This window comes from Diorhabda carinulata, chromosome 2 (genome assembly GCF_026250575.1).
Source record: "Diorhabda carinulata isolate Delta chromosome 2, icDioCari1.1, whole genome shotgun sequence".
In the NCBI taxonomy this organism is placed as follows: Eukaryota; Metazoa; Arthropoda; class Insecta; order Coleoptera; family Chrysomelidae; genus Diorhabda; species Diorhabda carinulata.
The window spans coordinates 113,002-139,090 of NC_079461.1; the positions used below are offsets into that span (position 1 = coordinate 113,002).

The following is a 26,089-nucleotide window of genomic DNA, read 5'->3' on the forward strand; positions in this document are numbered from 1 at the left end:
ACGAAAAAAGATTAGTTCGAAGAGACATATTAAAAAAGAAGAAATTTAGTTCAAATGTTGAATAGTTCAAATGTTTCCATATTTTGAACAATTTTTTTAATTAAAATTCGAAATTTCTCTATTTTACATAAATTTTAAAGTCGAACCGCCTATATTTATTTATTTAATTTAAATTTAAATAAAATGTTCGATTAATTAGCAAAAATATATATAAAATACAGTTCGTGACATAACCTCTTTATTGAGCAAATTTTATTTATAATTGTGATTATGTCCGTTCTATTAAATTCGGTAAATGGTAAGCAATATCTAAATACTATCAAACAACTTTTACCAAGAAATATACAGTTGTCAACTACCCAAAAGGTAAGGAAATTAAATATTTTAGTAACATAATTGACATTATTTTCTTTTAGATTGTAATAGTGTCTATTTCCACTAGTGTAGTATTTATTGGCGTCCTAGCGAGGCTTCTACGACGCAAAAAGAAAATTGTAGATCCCTCCAAACTACCTAGAAATATATTTAATGGCAAACTTTCCAGAATATCTGGTATGAGAAGTCCATACCCAGGTAACTAATTTCTAATTATCATTCTAAAATGAATAATTTCTAAACTATCTCTTAGATTTGGGTAGTGTTGCTAGTAGTGGAAGACGCAGTGCAAATTATAATGCAATGACAGACAGGTTAAATAAACAAGGTTCAATTGTGACTAGTGGTAAAGCATCTGTAGCTTCAGGAAGTATCGTCAGCAATGGTTTACCCATACCAGAAGGTTTAAATACTTCTAATTTGACCCCGCAACAACTTGGAGTAATGGGTGAGTTCTTTTTAAACAAAATTCCTTTAATTTTGATATCATTTTACTAGAGACAAACTAATTTAGAAATAAAATAGTCTAAAATGAATTCTTTGCAAATATTCATGATAGTTTGAGGTGAAAATTTAAGAAAAACGTTGAAATATTTAATTTTCGTCTTCTTTTTATATTATATAATTCATAAATTCCATTGAATTTTTTTCATTTGTTATCCTGTTTATTACATATCAATTATATGAATTTCGATTGTTCCAAAAATTGTCAGTGTCTGAGCCAATTTTGAGGATTGTGCAATAATTTAACTTTTCCAGATGTCAGTATTTGTTGGTTTTTGATAGTATTGTCCATCCAGTTGTTTTTTTTTTCATAATACAATATTATGAGGTATTTTCCTCATTTATAAAATTTTGTGTCTTTAGATGTTGTAATTTTTTTCTTAATCTCTCATATAAAGCTTTTAATGTATTCTATTTTTTTAATGTCCTTTTGTGGGCTTTAATTAATGAAATAGTCAGTTTACTTTAATTTGTTTAATAATGAATATCTACACAATACAGGAATGTACAATAATAATTAAAAAACAAATATATCTTTACATCAAACATGTTTTCAGTCCAATAATCACAAAGAAGGTAGCTGTTGTTTTATCTTTTATAAAGATATTGTCACTATGAATTTATAGAAAAAGCACAAGTAGAACTTGAATACATATAATATAGCATTTGAATTGAGAAGATTGCATGATATTTTGGAACAAGCTTTATTGAACAATAAAAACAAAGTCGTTAATAAAATGTTCTTATCATCTATTATCCGACTTTGTTATTTGAAGATATGGAATATTTTTTTTAACAACTTCATTATGTCTTAGATCTATTTACACAATTTTTTCATTAGTGACTTTTTTGCTTATATTAATGATTATTATTCATTGAAATTGAAACGAAACTATTTTGTTCTTGATAACGAAGTGAAGGTAGTATACAAATTGAGGTACTATTTTCTACATGAAGAATAAATTAGAATTTGCAAATCCATTAAACACTTAGCTGCTATATGAAATTCATTATGATATTGAATAGAGAATTCTTGATATAATAAATGATTTTTTGGCCATATAATGTTGGGTGTATACCTACACAAATTTTAATTTGTAATTGTTAATATAGGTTCTAACAAATTTTGTACCTCTTTCGAAAATACTGAATAATTATAACACGATTTATTTTTAGCAAAAATATATGCACGTACTAATTCTACCATTTTTTGCAAAATATATATCTTCATGCTAAAAATTGTTTTACAACAAAATTCAAGTCTTCAATATCCCGACAAACGATTTATTCCATTATTAAAATATTTATTCAAACCATTTATTTTATATTGACACATTTAAATTTAATCACATTCTTCTGTTGAGTGAAATTTTATTTGTAGACATTTATTTTTATTAATGGAATAATTGATCATTTTTCTCTTATTACCAAAAATAATCCTAACATTATTCGAGATCTCTATTTGTACAATCAAAAAATTGATAATAGTATAATATTAATATGATTAAAAATTACATACAAATAAAACATTTACAAACGTATACATTTTATACAGAATGTTTATTACATATTGAATTTTTTGATAGTACATTTTATTCATCATACTTTATTGGACGTGTTGTAGCAATTATCACCAATATCCGGCATTTCTACTCGTCCTTATCACTTCCCGCCTATATACAACATCTATATACATTTAAATCTAATAAAAAAAAAGAATATTTGGAAGGAATGATTATGATGAAGAAAATTTAGCAGATTATATAAATAACAACAGAAAAAAAACATTTCTTTTTATGATAATTAATCGTTTCACAAGACAACTTCACATAACTTTTCATAATTAATATTTATCTCACTTAATGGCAAGTATAAATAAAAAGTTTGTTTATTTAGACAAATTATATTAATAATTTAACCAAACATCAATTTCTCGACACACATTAAAGCGGTACACAGAATGAAAGGGCATTAAACGTTCATAAATGTCAAAGATAGTTCAACTTATTGAGAAACTGTGATAACACACACTTGACGTCGAAGTTAACATAAATAATTCAAAACAGTTAATCCCCGTTCAAATTTATTTATACAAATGCACTTTTAAGGTTATGTTAACTAGCGAACCAGCGTTAAGTTAGCGTTCAATCTGTGTATCGTTTAAAAGCACTCATGATTATTTAACAGGGACGTAGCTAGGGCGAGTAAAACCCAAAAAAATCGATGAATTTATAACAAAAGTATAAGAGTGAAAATAAACACTTTTACAAGTTGTATGCAATAAACATTAACGAAGTGAAAAAACAAACAAAATTCATTAATCCAAAAGAATTTGGATTCGGAAAAGTGATGCTTGATGATGAAATCCATATGAGAAAGTTGCCAATAATTTCTCTGTTTTGGAAAATTGTGCAGAAAACTTTTAATTTAATAAAGTATAATCAAGATGTGGATACGAACTGTTGAAAAAACCCGTATCTTCAAATTTGAGATGATGTAGCTCATTGAGGACATTGAATTAGCTTCAAGTTTGGATGTTCTAAAAGCTATACAAGCTTATTAACTACGAGAAGCATATCCAAATATCGAGATTTAGGACAGGCCAAATACAAATTTGGCTATTCTTTTAATGGAATATGAAGCTGCTTCCAAACTAAACTTCGATGACATAATTTTAGAATTTGCTACCAATCAAAACTAGGAACATAAGTTTTCAATTCTCGTCTACTATTGTCCATTATATTATTAAAGCTTTAAGTTAAGCTATTATTAAATTATTAAGCTCTGTCATACTAGTTCAATTACAGTACATTACGCAAATAGCCTTTCGGTTATATTTCAATTTTTTCTTAAGGGACTAGTACCGGTTATAAGGGTAAAAAGTAACGATTAATTCAATTTTTTTTCTCGTTTTCTTTATCATGATTTCCAAAAAACTTTTTGTTTATTATTTTTTGATAACAAATTAATTTTTTCTTCCTCAACATAATTTTTTAAAGGGTGCTAAAGTTGAAAATGATAGGCTCCCACTGCGCCGAGACAATCTCGAATTTGGTAAAAATGAAACAAAAAATTCGAAAAGCTCTTTAAAGAGGAAGGTAGCTTTTATCGTAGTTTATCAACTTTTAATGAAAAAATTGGAAAAACAAAACGAAATGGCGGTTGCAAAAAAATGTAAAAAGAATTTTCTGGTAAATTCCAACAAATCAAATAAAAAGCTGAAATAATTTAAAAAATCTGTCGATTGGTTACAAATAATAACTCGAGCGCCGATTCGTTGGAAAAAATTTTGATAGGATGAGGGTTTGTTGGAGTGGGTTCTGATATAGGAATTGCTGCTCTGCAGGATTGGGGTTATGGTAGAGCGCAGATTATGAACTTTTTTTTGAAAGTGGGAGTTTGAAACATGTAAAAAAAAATAATATAATAATTTTTCGAAATTTATGACCGGTACGAATCCCTTAAGCGAATTGACTTTTTCAAGGTCGTTAAATTGGCAGCTATGTTACCTAAATATTCGATTAAAACTTTCGACAAGCACGAAAAGCTCAACATTTTGCACCTAAAATTTCAAAAATATCCCTCCTCTTACCGAGAGAAACCAGTACAACTCGTCAAGTGCGCCGTATACCCTAACTACGTCCCTGTAATTTAATTGCGATATTTTTTTGCTCAATTATGTAACTGAAATATACAATAACGAATTATTATGTAAATATTGATATCTGAAGTGTATATTTATCTAATGGTGTGAAGTTGACTTGATCAATTTTCACTTTCGAAATATTCGCCAACTTTTTTATTTGTTTCTTCAAATATTTAAAAAATCTCTTTACGCGTGTCCAAACAGAAGGACGAGTAATACTGTTAAACAAGTAATTATACTATTTGAATTTGTAACCGATACATTGGAACTACTCGATTTGCTTTCTCGCGTTTCTCCCATTGTGGAATTTTGTTCTTCGTCTACTTTCTTCTCACTCGATTGCAAATTATCGGCTTGCTTGTTATTTATCGATTCCGGAGAAGCTATTGGAACGACCTAAAATTAAAAAAACAAAAAAGAATTTACATAAAATTCGTTTTTAAATTACAATTTATATTACTTCTTGTGTAGTCGTCGTGAGCTTCGTTGTGGTACTTATGGTGGTAGTGGTGGTAGTCGAAGTTGTTGTTGTTGTAGGAACAAGAGAATTATTATGTAAATAATAGGCGGGTGTATATTCGGCTATAATTTCCATCATTTTGTTTTCTCTTTTAGTATCTCGTATAATTATTTCCCTTTTTTCGCCGTCTTTATAATTTTGGACAATAGTCGCCGTGTACGGTATTTCCAATTCGGTGTAGTTACCGAGAAGCGTCACATTGACAGCGGTACCGGCTTCCAAAAACCTTGAAAATTCAAAATTATCCAACATAAATTATATCGTATGAAGAGGATTTAATCTCACCTTTCCACTGGAACTAATTCAACTTGAGGCGCTACGTAATGTAAAGCCCAAGATCCGTTGATTTGATTACCAGAAGGTAAATTAACTTTTAGAGGCAATCCCGTTAAAAGTCCATGTCCTTTTCCCCAAAATAGATTGTAATCGTAACTGTAATTGATGACGGATTCGACTCTTTGAAAAGTATTTTCTTCGTTTTTCAATATCGCGTGTCCCAATACTTGTTGTTTCTTGGGATGGTGTTTGTTAATCCGGGCGAATTTGATATTTTTCAATTCGTAAGATATGGGTTCGGTCTCGATAAGAAGTTCACCATCTTCGTATGGAATTTCTATGTTATTTTGATCTACGACGTAAAACATACCTAAATTTTCAGACGGCGTGAATTTACCGATATAATGCGATAAAGAACCTGAAAAAAATTCATAATACTCACTATTAATACTTTGATATAACGAAACAGATCGATATTTCATGATAAAATATTATTACCTTCTTTATCGTGGCTATTGGCGGCTCTTCGTGCAACAAAACTCCTCAAAACATTTTCACCGTTGGTAACAGCTCCTTGTGAAATAAGCGTGTATTTATCTTTATGAACCCAACTCAATTTGGCGCTGTCTTCTATACTTATCAATACATCAAATTCCTTATAATCGGTAACTTTCCCATAAAGTGAAACTACACAAACATTTTTAGTGGGTCTCAATTGACCCGATACCCAAACGCTATTAATTTTGGCACGACAGACGTAAACTGGTCGTTTCGTTAGATCGTCCTCTCCTGTTTCATTTTCGGATAGTTCAGCTTCGTTACTTTTAGGTTCTGAAGAAAAATAATGATAGAATCAATTTTTGTACGCAGTCACATTACATTTTGCCTAAATAGACGTTTTTATTTGATAATACCACTCGTAGAATTACTATAAACAATAAAAAATAAGACAATCACAACTAAAAAGAAACATACGAAATACATTACAGTCCCAATATTATCATAAAATCATTACTTCTTTATATAATTCGTTCTCAGTTGTATAAAAAGTGCGAAATGAACGGCTCATCATTGTTCGAGACGTTAAATGACACGTCTTGGATTTATTGAAATCCAAACAGAGTGTTGGTTGTGTTTGGAACTAAAATCTTGTTCACTTTGTGTTTCCGAAGCGTTTTTATATTCTAATTATTCTTTTGAGATTCTGGCATTCATCATAACTGCATGTTTTGCATCTCATTGACTGAGTTCAAAGGAGTAAAAGCATTAAAATGATCTTTGCAACATAACAAACATTTCATTCTTGTTTTCTCATGTCTCTGAACTTTATAGAGTTTCCTTCTAATAGTGTTTTTACACTCAGGTACAATACAATACCTATAGAACGATTTTTTTAATTTTTTAAATGACTTTTATCGATATTATAACCTATAAAGTAACCGTCCACTTGAAGTAAACAAATATTTGACGTTGCAATTGACATCTTTCAAAGCGCGCGAAAAATAATGGCGTTCAAAATAATTCAAATTTTACCAAATTTAATTACAATTTTAAACGTTATTTTGATTTTTTTGGCAGGAATACATATTATTTATTTATTTATAGGTATCTAAAGAGTGAATTTAAATTTTAAAAAAATACTTGCATATTCCGTATTCCTTACAGTATTACAAACAAAAATTTCATTTTTCTATTTAGATTCACTTTTGATATAATGAAATAGTTAAATTCGTTTGGAAGGAACAAATTACAGTGTGTTTAGTATAATTGTTAGATTTGGTATTTTTATTTGTCGTTACTTAATAACTTGTAAGGAAATTCGAAATTCTCGCTTAAGGCAGTATCGTTTTAAAACGGTTGCATAACTAATAGGAAGAATAATTTTATGTCTTTCTCTTCAACTAAATTTACTTGTACGGAACATAAAACGTCCGTATTTTATTATTTTTTTCTAGTAATTACGAGGAAACTCGCTTTTATTTATATACTATTCTGTTTGTTTGTATTACTACACAGTTTTTAACTGTATATAGTTAATTATTGTATGGAACGAAAACTACAACAAATTTAAGTAACACACTTTGCACACTTCATTACAATTCAATTAACTATGTTTCAAGGTCGATCCTATAATTATAATTTCACTTCGTTTGAAAAAAATAAAATGATTTTATTTTGTGGAATTTTTGTTTGATTGAATTTCTGTTACTATACACTAGTATTAATAAAAAAAAAACCGTAAATAAAACATAAAATGACTCAAAAATCAGTAGCTTTAAACATCATCAATATAAATATAAATAGTATAAAGTAATAATCAATTTACTTATGTTATTTCTATTATTGTTTGAATTTATTTTGTGACATAATATTATAATTTCAATTTATTTTATTTACACAACTGTACAAAATGTTTACTAAAACTGCAATAATAATAATAATAATAATAATGTTATTAATAAAAAAAATTACGTAATCGGAATCAGAAAGTTTTTGTTAATGTGAATCTATGACCGTTTGGCAACACCGCGAATAAATTGTTGTAAATATGCATCAGGGAAATTACACCGTAACGTAGACGGTCGGTTGGTAGCACCGATTCACGTTTGACAGTTGACTTTTGAAATATTATTTGAATTAAAAAGTTTGCTTAATCGGATTTCCAATTTACACCACAAAAATTGCGTACCGCTATAAATAATTTACCTCTTTACCTATATTTACTTTGTTTAGAAACTTATTTATTGTGAATAATATCTTAAAATTGAAATAACCTCACGCATGACGGAATAATACAACGTCCCGTCGGTTGTCAAAACGAAATTAGTATTCAGGGGCACCAACCCACTACACAAAATTACCAAACATTGTCGAATACCGAAGCAGAGAAACTATTTTTACGAGAAATGAAATTCTTAACGTTTTTTTTTTTCAGTTGATTCATAAACCTACTTGTTTATTTAATGACAGTAAAGCCCAATTTAAATTACACTCTTAGATGTATAAAATTACCGTTATCTGTTACAAATTTCATTCTTCTATTTGTAAATCATCGACAGTGTACACTTTTTGCGGTATTTTTATGGAGTGAAACTAATTCCGAAACCGTTGTACAAACAATGAGTGTTTGACGAGTGTAACAATCTCGGCAGACGAAGAGCCGGAAGAATCCAACGGTTTTTTTTTTATATATATCAATGACAAGATATTCTCGCAAACAGAACCGTATCTAATAATAGTTCGTAAAGTGAATTGTAAAATTTGTCACGAAAGTTTTTCTACGTTATCGATTAATCACTATCGTACGTCAACGACAGCTGTCAAATTTCAAGTTCATCGCCTACTATAATCGAAATTTTATAAATTAACCTTCGTTGTCCGAAGACGATAAATTAATAGAAACAATCGTCTTCAATAAATTAATAGATTATCTTCTGATTTTATATTTGAATAGTGACTCACCTTCAACAATTTGATATGCTGCTACGACGGCATTCCTTAAAGAAATTTTATCGTTGTACGGGATCCATTCTAACGTCGTCGACGTGATGAATTGTTCTAGATTTTCGGCAAGAATATGTACCGACGGTTCTGCTTTAACGAAAACAAACCAAAATGATGTTAACATCAACGTCCACTTGATATACTTCATGGTTCGGCTAGAATATAATAGAAAAGCAAAGATTCACTTCCAAATCGATACCATTTCAATAAATAATCATTTTTGTCATAAACAAAATGTGTGAAACATTAAATAAATAAATAAAAATTGAGTATGCTAGTACTACACGATGCGTCCGACGTACGACTGAACGTTGGGCGAAGGCTGGAATTTTACCTAAAGAAATAAAAACTTATGAATAGCATACAACAGATACTAAGTCTTTTAAACTGGATGATACCCCGGCAACTTTAGTTTTTTCATACAAATATCATTCAAGCGGGTTTCGTTCCAACGTTAAAGCCGATTTTCCATGGCAAAACATTCGTCGAATGACCACACGATGCGTCTAACGTCGGACGTGTGGTACCGGCTTAAGTTTGATCATTCTGAATTGATAATACACGTGGGGATTTTATTAATTATTACATACGATTAATGATAAAATGTTGAATCAATCGCTTTACGACATAATTTGTTAATTGGTTTTAATACGTATATAGGTAGAAGTTCAATTGAATTTATGAGTAATCTTTAAACATGATTTCCAATCAATTCTAGACGTATTATCACCAAATACTGTATATATAAACTTTTATTTGATCGAAAAAGGTTATTTACGAGTCGTTTTACGGATTTTTGGCTCTTAAAAATTCCTCAATCAATACAGAAATTGCGCGGATTTAAATATCGATACGTAGTGAGAAATTGACGGTTTCTGGACACCCTGTATATGATTGGCGATTTGAATTTATAATTGTTGTCTTTGTATGAAACGTTTCTATTAATTTTATTTAGATAAATCGTGATTGAGTTTTATTTTGATCGATTTTTGTCTCGATACCTTGTCGACCCGTATATCAAAACTAATCATGATTGATACGTTCGTTTTTAATTTGCATGTAAATGATCGTTAGAAAAACTTTGATGAATACGTGAATGAGGTGTGTCAGTTTATATGAATTCGTAGTTTATAATTATTAACTTATTATATTAAACATTTCGAGATGTCGGAAATGTAATTTCGTACGAAACTAAATCACTTTCTTCAAGTTTCAGCTACAATTGATTCTAGAACAGTTAAATTTAAGAGCGTCCGTGAAATAATTTTTAATTGGTAAGACAAAGACCCATAAATCGTCGTTAAAACCTCATAACCGCTTTTAACTTGTCTTTTCGTTTCCCATACGACGAATAGTTATTCATTTTATGTTTGTATTTTATGAAATTAACAAATATAAAATATTAAAAACGTTGTGGGAGTTTTTATTCAAAAGTACAGGCAGTATTATCAGTTTCTTTACGCCCACTATATCTCTTCGTTCATTTCCTTTTAGTTTTCCACCGGGTTCCGTCTTCTTCTTGTATTTTACAAACGCAACCACGCATTTAAAAACATATTTACCTCTGCGCAAGTTCAAGTTCGGTATTTTGGTCGACCTACACCACTTGGCCCACTCTATTCATTTGTATTCGGTTATTTAATTTTTAAAAACATTCCATAAACAGAAAAAAATATATGTATAAATTCTCTGGAAATAGAAATTTTCGAATTATAATCGAAATGTGCCAAGAAAACAAATTATTTAACAAAATCAACTTTGCAACAAATGATAAGAAAATAAAAAAATTATAATGATATACTTTCATGTAAACACGGTGAAAATGTTAAATTGAAAATAGATTATACGATTCCTTATAACTATTAGCAGCATAACGATATATTTGTAACGATTTACGTATTAATTTGTTATGCAAATGACTTTTTAGTACCTTTATATCGTTGTTTCCATCTCTAATTTCTATAATAACCAATTATTATTTCTTCGGAAATCAGTTCATTGATAATAATTACTGACCTAACCCTATAAAATTGATTTTGATATAATGATCGAGAATTACTTGTTACCGAGAACATAGAAAAACAACTTTTTTGTCAGATAGTAACCGTGCTTAGCAACGAAATAATTTTATATATATATTTTTATTTTAAAAAAGCAGTAGGAGTCTAGAGATGAGAGTGTTATTTTGTTAATAATTACTGAACTACTTAAATATTGTTACTAAATATATATATATATATATAATAAATAAATACAATTATTTGATTCCAAAACAACTTCTGGTGTATATTTAGTGATTTTTTCTATCGGTTGGTAAAACTGTCTATCAACAAAACGAATTAAACAAATTTCAAAGTGATAATAGTGTTGAAAATCGAGAAGGTCACCTTGGAAGTATTGGATTGGCATGACCGAGATTTTATGGAATTTCAGTCGCTATCACATTTCATAACTTTAAAAATATTTCAATATTCGTGGTAATATTATTTGAATCAACTTGGAAATGACGTGATTCAATCTATAAAATCCTTAGAACGTATAAGTTTCAATCCATCAAAAAACCGTCCCTGGTACGGCGACGATTCTGCGCAATAGAAAATACGTGTTCCAACCGTTCAGTTACAGTTATTTGGACGATTCTGTTTTGCGTTCCAAATATCGTTTAAAAAAACGCTTCTAAGAACGCGGTCGAGACTAGCATGTTGGAACGAACTTATAAATAACCTCAAGGACACAAACGTCAAAAACGAAACAACATTTGGAAACCGCTACGTATTTGTAATGTATCAAGTAAAAAAGAATCATAAATATACGAAATACTGGTTTTAAAATAACTTATTCTCCAGTGTAACTGTTCTTTCATTTTTTTATGCAGAAATGTTCCGTATTTCAAGTGAGGTATATGTCAAGGTATGATTGCTGTTAATAGAAACTGACAAGCCGCAAAATCGGAATTAATTACGAGGTGCAGCGTAAACGTAAAGAATTTCAACGATATAAATGTAAAAATGGAAATAAGAATTAATAATTTATTTTAATACTAAATGCGGTTACATATTTAAGCGTCTAGTTATTTCTTATGTATGTATACGGGTTTATACGTATTGCCTTAACAGTATTCCTACTCCCACGGTATAAAGGCGAACGCGTAGACAATAAAAATTAAAGCGAAATAGATTTTCCATTTACAATTACAATCACGCGGATTGATATAGTATGTAAACCACGAACCCCATTTAATAATAGATTTATTCCACAGAGTGATTCATTTCATTTATTTGAATTTGTTTATTTTTGTATATTTTAATATTACGAATTTGGATTTTAATTTATAGAAATATATAATTCTATATGAAAAAACCGTTTGCGAATTTATAAAAACGCTTATTCTCTAATATTTTACTTTATAGAAGAATTCAAAATGGCCAAGTTTCTTTCAGTCACATGAAGATATCAACGATAAACGTTTCTATACAAAAAATTAGTAGAAATATCACGTAACGAGAAGAAGAAAAAAGAAGAAATAGAATGTTGTAGAACATAAATATAGTTAATACTTTTTAGTTTGAATTTAATTTACTGCTAGTTTATTTTTATAAACATTTCATCGCCGCCCTGTATAAACAGCTCGGTATGCGATATGCTAATGTATAATAATTAGAGATTGTTCTGCACACAAATTTACATTTGTAATTTTTTTCAACGTGATCCTCATTGTAATAATAACAGGAAGATTTACGATCAGCAAATTCAGACACGGTACATTATTTTCATGAATGAGTAACACCTTTAACAATGCACCATTGAAGCGATTTTTTTAATAAAATTGCGGGTATCGACGTAATATTTAATACGAATACGAATTCATCGATTTAATTTTTTTGTAATAAGACTGATTCTAATAATATCGATAAGTCCAATAGCCAAATTTGTATTAAACCGGATTACAAGTTGAATATTATTTTATTATTAACAAAAACTTAAAACCTTTCGCACGCAAAAGTCTAGTAGATTATCTCGAAATAACTTTCATCGTATTTGTTGACCTTTAATTTTAAACCAGATAATAATGGTATATATACATGTAATAGAAAAAAATAAAAACAGTACGGAGACGAAAACAATAAACAAACGATGGAATTTCTATGATTTCTACGTTTGTGATATCATTAAATAGAATAAAAAGTTATACAATGTCTTGAAGATAACTTTACCAAAAAACAAACCGACACAACTTTGAAATTTATAAATTAATAAATCGCATGAATATCGAAATAAAATTCGTTTCAACCATACAATGATTTTCTTCTCTCAATTAACATTGACATTCTAATTTTAATTTGAAAGAAAAAAGCAAATCTACCAATGTGTAGGTATACTAAACGGGTACGACCACAAGTATTGGGAAAACAATAAGTCCGAAAGAGACAGATAACGAAATCAATGAGTGGGAGAAGGAGAGCTTGACGTCATAGTGACGCAAGGTCTCGTTACGTCACAGAAGGCAGCGCCATTATTAATACACGTAGTGCCATCTGTTCGTTAATAGCCCATATATGTAAGAGCCACATGGCGGCGCCATTTTTATTCCAAAAGTCCGCCATTTTTCAGTTTTCTGTGAAATTAAAGATATTTAATAATAATCTTTGGACATCATTTTCGACAAATACATATTATGGCGTCATCGACACAGCTCGGGAAGAAAATGTTTTAAACATTTTTAAAAATCCGATAATTTGGGCTAGAATTGTATGATTATTCCTTCGAAATTAGATTTTTAACGACGACGTTAAATTTATGGTTGGATAATAACAGAAATTTATTGCCTCGTTATACAATTTGGTGACATTTCTGTTTAAATTTATTTATAAACACTACATGTTATTATTATTCGAAATGACGTGATATATAACGAATTAAGATATTTCCGATTTCAAAACGGAATATTTCTAACGAATACATAATAATATTTATTTCAATTGATTTAATACGACAAATTGTGCGCGGTTAAGAAAAAAGTCCCTTCGTAAGCATTAAAAGTTCCCGACTAAGTGAATTTCAAAAATCGATACAAAACAACACATACGTTATAATCGGTAGCAATTCTACTGAATACACACATCTTTCTTTTTTTCCCTACCGTCTAAACTTTAGACGTTTCACATTATTTTCAAAAACAACCGATTTTGTAGCGTGCAGACGACGGCATTTCCCTTATATTAACTTTTCTCCCTATTTTCTAACAACTATATAAGTGCTATCGAGGGTAAAGTCTTTACGTTTTGGTCTTGAAATATAAAAATTTTATAAGAAATAAACGAATGTGATATTAAAAAAACTAAATCACGCAATTACTAGATCAAACCCCTACTGGGCCTTCCACCCTTGGATCTAGCGATACGATCCATGTGGACAAAGAACTTCAGGTCAGATCAATTAGCCATGCAAAAATCTGGACGCAGGCTACAGGTTAATGCCCAATCATTTCGATGGGCATCGACCAAATGACTTCCAAGACCGTTAACAACAAGGTTTCGCAAAATAGAACCACCCGGTCTATAGACGGCTCCAGGAGGCAAAATAAGGGAATCTTATCAATCTACGCTACGGGAAAGGTGTTCTCTAGGTTAAAGCTGGAGTCCATCCTTGGTGTAACTAAAAAAAATCGTCCAGCAACACTTGGTTAAGCCTCACAACTTGCCTAATGATATCAAAGGGTTAAAGTAGTGCCTCATCGGCTCACTGTGAACCTCAAAGAATACTCAATGTCAATATAGTTTCCCTCGTATCGATTGTATTTATTATTTTTAACAAGTACGTCGTCGTCCGTCTAAAAAGATAAATATTTGAAGTACGTTTTTCTAACTATATGACAACTTTCAATAATTCTTTCTTATGGGATGTTATAGTCGGTCACGTGAACGATATATACGTAAGTAGTTCAGGAGGAATCTTAATGATGTAACAACTGGTAATATAATAGATTGTAAAGGAAGCTATTTCGACAATATCTTTTCTCACCGGATAAGACTCATTCGACACATCCTTCAAGAGTATTTCGAATCACTAGAAACGATTTAGATATATACATATATATATATTTTCTCTCTCTCTCTCTCTCAAGATCATTTATAACAAACTGTAGATAAAATTTAAATAATAAAACTTATCAATTAGGTTGATCCATCATCATCAAATTAATAATGTCGTAAATTTATTTATAGTATACGCATAGTTCTTAATACATTGCGGTCACTAATAATTAAGTGACATTGAGAGAGTCAGTGAAATCACCATAAATATAAATCCTTGACGTAAATTCATTTTTTATTAGGTAGTCTCCGGTGGGCAATTTTATTTTTTCAAATTTATAATGATGTAACTATGTAAATAGGTATTATTTACACAATTGAAACAAATTAATCGGGAAAAATTTATAAATAGACGAATATGTTTTCGAAAAAACGCGTTATTAAAAAATATGATCCTTTATTAACGTACTCGAGCATCTAAACTAATTTAACAATGCGATGTTTATCTTCAACGAGAGCCGTTCTTTATTTTCGACTTTATATCTACGTTGATCTACGGTTTTTTTAACAAAAAAAAAAAAATGTAGAGAAAGTTTCAAGGATAACATATTATTTCATCCAATCCACAAACCAGTTATAAAAGTACATTGTAACGTGTAGTATTTGAAAAGATAATTACGCGATAGAAACTTTACTTTTATATAGTTCGAGGTAATTCTTCTATTCTAAAGGTCGTGAAATAATTGACAAATTTTATGAACAAAATCAACATTGGAAGAAATCGTTTACTATTAATCGCTTTGTAAGTATGGGAATAGCCAACCTCTGGCAAACCAAAATCTCTGGCAATAACAACCATCTAGATCATTCTAGACTTGGGATTAACAGATCAGCTGTAAACACTGGATTCTCCAATCCCGCAGCAATAGATCCTTCGAGTTTCAGTGTATACGATACCCCAATATTCATACATACAAGTCATTATTGTCAGAAAGGCGAGGAATTAAATCAGAGGTGTATTTCGAAAAACACAAAAAATAAACTCGAGGAAATACAAGAAACTCCAAAGTTGGCCATTTATCGCCAACTCAGGCTCGGGCAAAGGTTGATTGACCCAGCCTTGGCCATACCAATGATAACCCAAGCTCGGGCCATCGTTATCACTCCAGAGTGTGGCTTACAAGCTTGACCCAGAGTTCTACATGGTTGGACCAAGCTTGGGCCCTTGGAACTTTCCTCTATGAGATCCTGAAGGAAAATTTGTATGTATGGCAACCGTTCGTTACGCAAAGGACGTTGTGGAAGCTTTTGCAGAGTTGAATATTCCGTTGATTCAAAAATTTAGGAATATTCCTAATTTACCTTAACTGAAGATCATTATACGAACTTTTTGGCGAAATTGAAACGGATCACGTGAATTAAAACAAAATAATTTTGAACAAATTCCAGATTCAACAGTACATAACTGTTTATATAGATTGTGTAAAATAAAAAGGAAAAGTCAATTAAAACGAATTAATTGAAAATGAAATAAGACTTACTAAAAGAAAAATCTAGAGTTTTTTTTAATTGAATCCATCACCTAGTTCAATTCGTTTTTTTTTCTACTTGGAACGAAGTTTTTGCTTCGAAATAATCGATTTTCTAACGTTTTTCTAACCAAAGTTAATTCGTCGGAATGAACAACGAGAATTGGCGATACCACGAATCACGATTCGAAAACGAAGAAAGGCAATTAAAAGTGTATAGTAACGGTAGACTCGAATTTTTTTTTTTAATCATCTCTGCTTTAGAAACAAAATAAAATCAAACAGGTATTTGTACGATTAGATCGAACTATAAGAAATATCAGTACCTAATAGTGCTGCAAGTAAATCGGAATCAAATCACGAATCTTTACGCTTTGCTGATAAATACCATTACCCTAATTGTAAAGAATTCCCATAATATACTTTGTTACGGTTATAAATAATTGGATACATATATAATATGTTATATATATTTATAGCATCCGGATGATCAATCTTGATATTGGGCCGATGAAGATTTAAACAAATATTTGTATATTTTATATCTGGAAATTATGTGTTTGCATCGATGGTTAGAGATGGGATGATGAAGACTAAATTTCGTAAGTGGTCTTTAGCACATCTCGCTAAATCCTGGATATCCTTGCGGTCAAATAATGTGCGTTCCATTTCGAATATAAGACTTGTATATTTATGATTATAGAGGCTTAAATGGATCCAAACGGCAAATATAAAACGAATAAATTAAAAAACGTTTCGTACAATTAAATAAAATTGTTTGCTCGCCCTTATATGAAGTGCTTTGACTCTTTAAACGCTTTAATTGTTACCAAGACCCAACTGACGAGATGTTCATTAGTCTTATTCATACGATTCAACTTTGTTGTCGCCGTTTTATCATGACCAGACAAATTCTATATACACACACACACATCTAAAAAGAAAAAAATGTTTTATCGACAAAAATTCACAATTTTATAAGTATGTAATATAGGGTTGTTAAAGATCGTAGGATCAACTCCATTTGCAAATGAACTGGTACCTGTGAAGCTTCAAAATTGAATGGATCGTCGAAAATTTTGGATTCCATTTCATTCATTTTGTGAAAAAGTCTTTAAAACGATTGTTGAAGTTGATAATATTCATCCAATTTTTTTTTGGTTCACTGTATCCAACTATTTTAAATGAAGGAAACGATTCAAAGTTTGATATTTTTTATCTGATTTTCCCACTGCCCGTAACTTTATTCATATCTAGTCTAAAAGCTCTAAAAAACACGATTCATCTTTCTGAGACCCATTGCGATAGCGGGCCTTATTGATAAGGCCCGGGGGGACCGAAAACGGCCCGCGGGCCGTACTTTTAACATGACTGGGTTAGAATCTTATTTGTTATATATGTGAGACGTTTAGTAACATTTTCATGTCGAGAAACGTTCTCATTTTACGATGTTTTCGTGTCGTTCGGAATGAAATGTGACTATGTACATAAATGAATAAGGGCAAGATTGTATTCTATTCAAATTACGATCGATAATAAATTGTTAATGCAGGCTTTCTGTCGTCGATATCCTAGACACCGATTACGTTTTTATGAAAGTGCAAGACTGAGTCAGATTTTATTTATTATTTGCTAACGTAATTACTTTATTATGCATAAGAATAATATATGTATAAATTTCTATTTAAATACGAAAATTTTTTTTTCATCAAACAACTATATGTCAATACTAATAAGAAAAAAAAAGAAATGCTACTTTTATATGTAGACAAAATCTTGATTAATTTAATTGACCTTTTTTAAGAACGAAATTTTGAAATTCTTTATTGAATATTAGTCCGGTGAAATTAGACCAAAAAATAATTGTGAAGCTACATAAATTCCCATTAAGCTGATTAGTAATCAGTAAAATTGTTTAAAATATAATTAAAAATAAAATTTGAATGTTTCCCATCATTATAATCAAAACGGTGAGTTTTATCATAAAAATACCTTAGACGATAATTGTAGATCATAAAATTATCTAGAAAAAACGTACCAATACTTTTTTTCCTACGAGACACCGTTTCTGAGATATAATGATATCTATAACTTTTACAACTTTTTGAGACGTTATATCTCAGAAACGGTGTCTCGTAGGAAAAAAAGTATTGATGCGTTTTTTGTAGATAATTTTATGATCTACAATTTTCGTCTGAGGTATTTTTATGATAAAACTCAACGTTACGCTGAAAATTGCGAAAAACTCATTTTTTTAACATTTGACCTTGAATAAAATTTCTTCCATACACGGAAATGATGGAAAACATTCAAATTCTATGTTCAATTGTATTTTAAACAATTTTACTGATTTCCAGATTGATTCGAATTTATATAACTTCGAATGTCTAAATTGACCGGATTATAACTTTTACAACTTTTTGAATCGTTATATCTCAGAAACGGTGGGTGGTAGGAAAAAAAGTATTGATACGTTTTTTTTAGACAATTTTATGATCTAAAATTTTTCTCTAAGGTATTTTTATGGTAAAACTAACCGTTTTGCCGATAATCGCGAAAAACTCGTTTTTTTGACCTTTGACCTTGAATAAAATTGTTTCCATACACGAAAATGATGGGAAACATTCAAATTTTATATTCAATTTTACTGATTTTCAACTTGACGGGAATTTATATAACTTCTAATGTCTAAATTGACCGGTTATAATTTTTACAACTTTTTGAATCGTTTTATCTCAGAAACGGTGTCTCGTACGAAAAAAAGTATTGATACGTTTTTTGTAGATAATTTTATGATATACAATTTTCGTCTAAGGTATTTTTATGATAAAACTCACCGTTTTGGCGATAATCGCGAAAAACTCATTTTTTTAACCTTTGACCTTGAATAAATTTTTGTCCATACACGGAAATGATGAGGAACATTCAAATTTTATATTCAATTTTACTGATTTTCAGCTTGACGGGAATTTATATAACTTCGAATGTGTAAATTGACCTCTTTTAAAATAATTTTTCTCGACTAAATGAGAAATTCTTACTTTTGAAAGTCCGCTTCTTGTTTTTTCACTAATATTTATAATTAAATCAAATCTAATGATAGTGAAGCGATGTATTTGTTTAACGAATTGCATATTTTGATGAAACTCGACGTGTTTTATGCCTTCGTGGTTAATTGACTAAAACTAAATATACGTTTCGCTCTGACATCATCGACACGATCAAACAACTAAGATATAGTGATTCTATTTGCATAATATTAAAAAAAAAACAACATCGAACAAGGATAAAGAATAGTCCGTCGCACCTAAAAAATTGCGCAAAGCCATAAAAATATCTATCAAACAATGGACGAAAGGAAAAATTTTTCCATACAATCGTTACATACAAATAATAATAAGATTTTTAAATATATGACATGAAGATTTTGATTGAAAAACAAAACATACCCAGAACGTAAATAATAAATAGTCAGAGACGACATAAATTTTACATGAATAAAATGTTTTGAGTTGATTGAAAAAGGTCTGTACCCCAAAATGAAGATAGTTTAAACAGACCTTAAGGTACGAACGATTCAAGGGCGTTGGCATAGCAACGATTCTATTGAAAATAGATTCAGTAGCGGAGATTCACTTTACGATTCATAAAAAAGTGAAAATAATAGAATTAATAATTTTACAAATAAAGATTACGGACAATAATTTGGAGGTACACGCCGTTATCGTTTATTAGTGAGAAGAATCAAACATGGCGAAATTGTAGCCGATAATGTAGAGATCCTCATCATTTTCGTTTAATTTTCACTAAAAGAACGCCCCTGACGTTCTTCCGTATGCACCGAGTATTAACTTTTCCATCCCCAAATCATGGGGAGAGCAATACCTTTACTAGGGATTTTCTTTTCCGCTCGGATATAGTAATAAAATCAAAATGCATGCAAGTGAAGTGAAGGAAAAGAGGGCAGGACCGGATCGAAATCTGTTTCTACGCCGATGCACGTGTCATCAAAATGGATCCCTTGGGCGAAATTAGGACGACGGGAACACGTACCGTTATTTGAGAAATGGTGATGAATAAATGTTTGTATGTGTGCTGAAAGGAATATACAAAATTGTCGATAATACGCGAGTAAACGTACAGAGTGGAAATAAAATTGTTATAAAAATCGAAGAAAAGTGATAATTATTATTTTCTATGGTATATTTATAGCTTTCATCTTCTATAAAATAACCTGTTCTCAACAATACAACGACCTTTAGAACAAATATTATTTCGTAACAGTTTCAATTCTCTTCGAAAAACTTGTCGATATAAAAAAATCTTATTATAATTTATTATCAAATAACATTTGCATAAATAAAATTATATAACGTCATAAATATTTTTTGATCCTCTCGAGTTAAGCTAGATTTCGTTTCTTAAAAATCATTCCGATAAAAATCGAAATCGACCTTCACTTTATCACGTAATATTTTCAAAAAAAAAAATGTTCGCATTATCATTATAAAGTCGAGATATGGCAACACCGACGTGAATTTGACAAATGTGACATCACCACCATAAAGTTTGACGTTTTTGATGGTGATCATACTCGTGCGAGTGTTATTTGAGTCGCCATTTTGGTGAAAAAATCGCCAGAAGATTATCCAATTATGTTTTTATTTGTTTGAAAGCTTGAGTAGCAACCCTCATAAATATATTAATCAATTCGAAAACAAAACAATTTTCGTACGTTATTTCTTTTTATATGAAATCTGGCAACGTTGCGAGCAAATATACGACACACGTATAGGTTAGATTTATGAACGGACTTGTACGAATTATGATAATAGATTTCGATTTTAAATTGAAAAGTTTTAATATTGAATAATATCAACCCGAACAGGATTAAACGCAAACCAATTTCGTTACATAATAACAATCAAGCGACAAAAGGGAATATTATTGTTATAACCTTGGACTAAATAAAAATATTCAAATGTAGATTAGCTAATATGAAATATTTCTAGTAAAACCATCGCGCGTCAACGGAATTTTTAGTAAACAAACAATAACTTGAAATATCTTTTAAAATAAAACTTTACTGATTAAATTTTAGTTAAATAATGTAATGTAAAGACCTATTTGCGAGCCACTGTATAAATCAACCTTGACCATGAACCATTCTCGAATTGCAATCTTGTGGGAAATAACGTACCCGTACTACTTCATCGTCTTATTCGACTAATTACATTCCGATTACGGTCAAAATTCATTATAGTCACAATTCGAATAAGGAAATTGATACGTCTAAACATTGCGTTATAACGTATTTCAGTTTTTATAACGAATTTGTCAGACGGACCTTATTTGTAATTAGATATTGTTAGAAACGTATTATTTCCTGTTTCTCTTTTATTCCAAACAAGAATATTCACGATGAAATATGATTTTATACATATTAAACTTGTTTGTTTGCTTTTTCAATATTTCTCGACTATAACAAAAGAGGTTATGTACGTCAATCGACTGAAGATGATGGGTCAATGGAAATGTGGCAAAAGTCTCGAAGAAACACTGAACTAACAACTCTGCTATACAAATTCTTCTCCCCGCAGATTGGAAACTTGATCGGGTTCAATTCAAACTGTTTTCAACCGACGTATGGACTGAAGCTATGGAGACGTATCGAAAGCTTTCAACAGAGTTTGGCATGTCGATACCTCAGGAAGGTTTAAGTTCAACACTGGGACGCGCACGTCGTCGTTCAAATACCGATTTTACAAACATTCTGAAGCGGAGTGGAATTAATCCGATTGAATTTATTGCAAAGCAAAGACCCAGGCTGTTTGGTTTCGCCTTTTGGATGAAGTTGGTGACAACCTGTATATTGATCAAAAGTTTATCATGTATTGGAATCGTTCGAAACACCACCGATTCGAGTAGTATTGGTAATAATCGCGGATATTTTGTTGCCGTTTGGAACAATGAGCTAAACCTCCTTTAATGGTACACACGCATCGTTTTTATCATAATGGCGATCGTGAATCTGTCACGAAACAGAAAAGTTAAACATAAATAACGACCATTTCTGTTAAAATACCATTAACCACGTTTTCTAGTTAAATAAGGAAATGTTTAACCTAGTTGAAAGATGAACACACTCAATTCAAGACTAGTTAGTTATAGGACGACCTATAAAACGCATCGTATAGATATTTATCACAATAACAAAACAGTTTATTATACAGTTTGTCCACGAAGTTGGCGGTATATGGGACGTAACTTTTTTATTATTAATTTTACGAAAAAAAGTTATTCTTTATAAAAAATTCTGCGTAGTTCAAAACCTAGAATTCAATCATCAGATGTTAAATTTTTTAAGTCGTATACGAGGTTTGTCGAAAAATGTAATTTCGGATCTAGAGTAAACGATATCGAAAATTGTTATAAAGAAAAGATGTTTAGAATTAAAAATAGCTTTCAAATATTCAAAATTGTTCATTTACATTAAAAAAAATATTTTTTTTTTCTACATTTTCTCTGCGATTACGTTGGAAATTTAAGTTTGCACTTTAATGCATAATTAATCTAGGATGCACCGGCATAAACAATTTTAAATATTTGAAAGCTATTTATAATTCTAAACATCTTTTCTTTATAACAATATTCGATGTTGTCAAAAAGACTCTAGAGAAAAAATCACATTTTTCGACAAACCTCGTATACGACTGAAAAAATTTAACATCCGATGATTGAATTTTAGGTTTTGAACCACGCAAAACTTTTTATAAAGAATAACTTTTTTTCGTAAAATCGATAATAATAAAGGATTCCATATGCCGTCAACTTACGTGGACACACTGTATATATACGAGGACTTTTCCTATCAAAAACATATGTTTTTGTGTGAAAATATAGCGTATAAGGATACAGTACAATCTTACGTCTCTACACTTCACCAATATATAAACCTCGTACACATTCTATTTGTTGTTTGCAAAAAAAGCGAAAATAATTTTTTTTTTTTTTAAAAAAAGGAAGCAAAAAATGTGATGACGTATAAACAAGTTTATTCAATATCTAGTTCAGTTCGGCGAAATATACTTTGTATACATCATTTTTTAGTTGCCCAAATTTTCAAAAACTGATTTAAACTCTTGGTTTCTATATTTTGATAAATAATTAATAAAAATGAATAAACTGTATACAACAGGCAATTTATTATCTACACATATATTAAAAATCGAAATATAGATTGTATTTATTAATAAATACAAAGTTTTACGATTGTGATAACTTCTTTCAATGTTAGAGCCTCATTTACGATTTACATAAAACATAATATCAAGGTGACTGGGGCATTAGGTACAATCCGAAACCCCGTTATTGTCAGATGTTTACCCTAACGAACACAACCTTCCTTAACGTTCATATATTTATATCCATGTTTACAATTATCTTATAATTTAGACTAATTGCGAGGTACAATTTGATGACCTTCTGACACCGCAGATAACGTTAATTTATTACATTCGATCACTAGTCATTTTTAAAAATATCTTTCTTATAAATTCGTACGTTATTAAAAAATAATGATTGTTTTTCTGAAACATAACCTACCTTTTCGATCTTCTAATACGTTCTAATATCCTTCCATAGACGAAAACTTATCACTAATAAAATATTATTAGATATCTCACTAGTAACACACACAAAAATAATTTTATTACCTTTCAATAAATTATTATAATGAAAAGACTTTTTCTTCTTATTTTATGTTAGATATGAGGGGGTTGAGATACACTATCGATTCAAAGATCCAACAGTGCGGATAAAGAACAACTGCTGAACTAATGGCGGGACGACTCCAATGCGTTTCGCCGGTTGTGAATTAAAGCGGCGTTGCCAAGTTTACTGTTACTGTTATAACCCTAAATTTTCACAATAAATTTCTTAGAACTTTTGATATATTCTCAATTCTGTTTTAAAATTAGTTTTCTTTTTAATAATTTTTGTTAGATTGATAAAAAAATGACGTTTCCACTTAATTTCAGTCTTTATCAAAATTAGTTAAGTCGAAACGTCGAAATTTTTTATTAATCTTTCAAAAATTATTGACAAAAAACTAATATTAAAACATAATTAACCTAAAATCAAGAAAATTAAGAAGCATTAATTTTTAAAATATATATTTCCTTGAATTAGGAACAACGGCAATAAAATGAAATATTCTGGTTTTAGATGTTCGATAATCTACTTCGCATTTAAGAAAATAATTTATCTACAGATACCGATATTTGTAATCAAATATCTTGTATAATGTTGTTTAATCAATTTAGACCAATTTAAACCACTAATTAATCTCTTTATAATGTCACTTACTCGTCAATTACTTTTTAATTTGAATCGGAACGCGTTGAACATTCGTTATATCTTACGAAGCGTGGCAACAACGCATTACATAAAACATGAACCGAGAACATAGTGACCGGGCATTGTAAGGAAGTGGGGTATATTTCGTTGATCCGGATTGGAGCCCGGAAAAAGTGACGACGTCATCGCGTCACGACGAAGAAGTATCGTTCCTGCTCCGGTCGATTCATCGACGCTGATAGTCGAGACGCTCAAGGACATAACCAAAGGAGAAAAATTCAAAACACGACACGTTCCAAGAAAATATCATAATTGCTAATACAGCTCGAATAATTGTTAATATCAAATATTTCTATAAAGATTCAGCGTTTTATCGTTGTTATAGTGATTGTTTTGTGACATATATATATAATACCAATTGTTTAATGAATAAAACATTCGTTTTAATTAACATAACATAATCTTCTACGAGTCAGTCAGGTGTGTTGAGCTCAGGTTCGATACTATGTTTTATCGCGGTGCAAGCGATATGCAATGTACCTCGAAATAATATTGAGGTCAATGTGGGTATTAGCGTATTCAAAATTTTCGTTTTTAATAAATTACAATTGGAATTTTTTTACTTTTACGTACATTCGATGGGAATGAACTTTATGCAGATATTTCAAGTATAATCAGTGGCGTACCAACTACCAGAAATAGAAACAAGGTATTTAAGGAATACCCATTAATAAAATCTGTAATTCATTGTTAATTACTTGTTTACGTTCGATTTCTAAATCTAAAAAAATTCTCAAGGGAATTATAGTTTTTAGTTAGAGTGTTAGTTCGTAGTTGTAGGTGGCTGTGAAGCCGTTAAGCACGTAGGCCTTCAGGTAGGCCCGTCGTGTCCCGTTTGACACTTGACACTTGACACATCTAACCAAAATTCGATCAGGCGCTTTGGCTTAAACCTTTGGAGTGGTAAAAACTAGTTTTTTTTTTACTTTCTACCAGCGTCACTGTGAATGTTTAGTATACAGAATGTCCCGTTAAAATAAATAGAAAATAATTATTCGTTTTTGATATTATAAGTAAATAACTAATTTTAATGGTAAAAGGGTGAAAATAATACGGAATCATTTAATATCTAAAGGGCATTGTGAAGAAACTGGTTTCTTTTTCGAAAAAGTGGTAAATCTCTAATAGAATAAAAACAAGGTTTCCGGAGCAAAATTCTCAGTCGAGTTGAGACGACACTTTTGAGGTTAGTAGCGAGAGAACTCAAAGAAGAAAAACCAAATTTGTTAGGGACAAAGCTTTGTTTATACGCCAAGAAAAAGTCGGCACCAAAAAATAAGAGTAG

At 30.2% G+C, this 26,089-nt stretch overlaps 2 protein-coding genes across 4 annotated transcripts in view; one reads left to right on the forward strand and one right to left on the reverse strand.

The window, feature by feature from the left end:
- The first annotated feature begins 40 nt into the window (after positions 1–40).
- The window catches only part of LOC130903438 (mitoguardin), a 33,126-nt gene continuing 7,077 nt past the window's right edge, over positions 41–26,089 (forward strand). The window contains exons 1-3 of the mRNA XM_057815532.1: positions 41–366; positions 417–573; positions 629–823. Coding sequence (XP_057671515.1) covers positions 271–366; positions 417–573; positions 629–823 — 448 coding nt within the window. The 5' untranslated portion in view covers positions 41–270. The remainder of the gene's footprint in view (positions 367–416; positions 574–628; positions 824–26,089) is intronic.
- On the reverse strand, positions 1,339–24,250 carry LOC130903440 (protein unzipped). Of its 3 annotated transcripts, XM_057815535.1 has the most exons (7): positions 24,102–24,240; positions 23,992–24,044; positions 8,784–8,980; positions 5,820–6,152; positions 5,331–5,739; positions 4,986–5,271; positions 1,339–4,921 (listed from the first exon to the last, which is right to left on the reverse strand). In XM_057815535.1, the coding sequence occupies exons 3-7, from the start codon at positions 8,971–8,973 to the stop codon at positions 4,712–4,714; spliced, it is 1,428 nt and encodes a 475-aa protein (XP_057671518.1). In that variant the 5' UTR covers positions 8,974–8,980; positions 23,992–24,044; positions 24,102–24,240; the 3' UTR covers positions 1,339–4,711. The 3 variants fall into 3 exon arrangements, with proteins under 3 accessions (XP_057671518.1, XP_057671517.1, XP_057671516.1); XM_057815534.1 differs by having other exon boundaries at positions 23,992–24,250; XM_057815533.1 differs by lacking the exon at positions 23,992–24,044 and having other exon boundaries at positions 24,102–24,229.